Source organism: Pygoscelis adeliae, unplaced genomic scaffold, assembly GCF_000699105.1.
Source record: "Pygoscelis adeliae isolate BGI_AS28 unplaced genomic scaffold, ASM69910v1 Scaffold1123, whole genome shotgun sequence".
Taxonomy (NCBI): Eukaryota; Metazoa; Chordata; class Aves; order Sphenisciformes; family Spheniscidae; genus Pygoscelis; species Pygoscelis adeliae.
Window position 1 is genome coordinate 72255 of NW_008824507.1, and position 1372 is coordinate 73626.

The 1372-nt window shown below is 62.8% G+C and overlaps 1 protein-coding gene across 1 annotated transcript in view; it reads left to right on the forward strand.

Annotated features, from left to right (window-relative positions):
- The window catches only part of DNM2 (dynamin 2), a gene marked incomplete at its 3' end in the record, with an annotated part of 27781 nt that overhangs the window by 20751 nt on the left and 5658 nt on the right, over positions 1-1372 (forward strand). The window contains exon 16 of the mRNA XM_009321554.1: positions 983-1096. Coding sequence (XP_009319829.1) covers positions 983-1096 — 114 coding nt within the window. The remainder of the gene's footprint in view (positions 1-982; positions 1097-1372) is intronic.

Sequence of the window (1372 nt, forward strand, 5' to 3'; positions counted from 1 at the left end):
AAGAACTGCCGGGCTAGTCCTGCCTGCGAGGAGGCGGAGGGGCTGCCCTGTGGGGAGGCTGCTTTGGGGTAGGGGACAACGCACAAGACGGGGCGTGGGTTCGGGTGAGAAACGCGGGATTCCTCGGTTGTAACGAGGCTGAGGGCTGCCTCGGCCCCACTCAGCGAGGGCACGTGCTCACGGAGACCCTGAGCAGAACAGGGATGGGGAGAGCTGCTCCGGTAGTTGCTGGACTGGGTAAGTTGGTCGTTGCTCCTGGGAACGTGCCCCAGCTGATGGGGCTCGGTTAGTCTCCGCAGACCTTTCCTAGCTTTGTTCGCGGGCGGCGCGACGGCGGCTTTGAAACGGCCGGGACGGAGGCTGAGGCCTGCTTTTTACGGTGCTCCCGGCACCGCCGCGCTGCGTGCCGACCTTCGGGACCGACTGGCACCAGCACCCCTGTGTGGGACACCCCAAAACAGCCCTCAGCAGAGACCGTAACGCCCCCGCGCAGCTCCGGTCCTCTCTTAAACCCGAGAAAAAACGCTCTGAATTCCTGCCTGTCTCGTCCCGTTGGAGCAGTGGACCTTTTGCTCTCCGTCACCTCTCCTGTCCGGGGCCGGGTTGCTGCTGGCTGGCTGGCACCGGCAGCGAGGGGGAGTTAACGTGGAGTTGGGTTCGGATCTGACCGTGCCGCAGCATCTTACCGTGAGCGCGGGCAGGGGCTCGCTGCTTTTCTCGCCCAGCTTTGGGAGCCAGAAGAGTTCCAGACGTCCCCCCACGTGCTGCTAGCTTACCTTTGAGATGGGGCCTCGAAATCTGCCTGGTTGAGGGTCTTCTGCTGAGGCTAGGGCTTTCTGTGAAGGGACTAGGTGGGCTTCTGGGCCCAGGAGCACTTCCCCTTGCTCTCCGTCCGGGGAACTCCCCCGGAGACTTCACGGTAGCCTGTAACCTCTTCTTCCTTCCTCCCCTCCGCTCCCCACCACCGCTCCTCTGTCTCCAGGTGATCCGCAGAGGCTGGCTGACCATCAACAACATCAGCATCATGAAGGGAGGCTCTAAGGAGTACTGGTTTGTGCTGACGGCCGAGTCGTTGTCCTGGTACAAGGACGAGGAGGTACGTGCGAGCGGGGAAGGACGGGTTTTGGGGTGGGGGGAGGTTCTGTGATTCACCGGGCTCGGGTGAGAAGGTCCTCGGGCTGGGGATGAGAATTAGCGCCCAGGACTAATTAGCGTCGTCCATCTCCTGGCGTGCAGGAGCGTGGGTCTCCTCTGGAGGGTGCCCTGCGGACACCGCGCAGTCCCAGCCAGCAAATTCCATGTCTCCAGACGCTCCCCCAGACCTCGGGATTGTGTAAACGCAGATAAACCAGGAGACGCTGGCAAGCGGAGG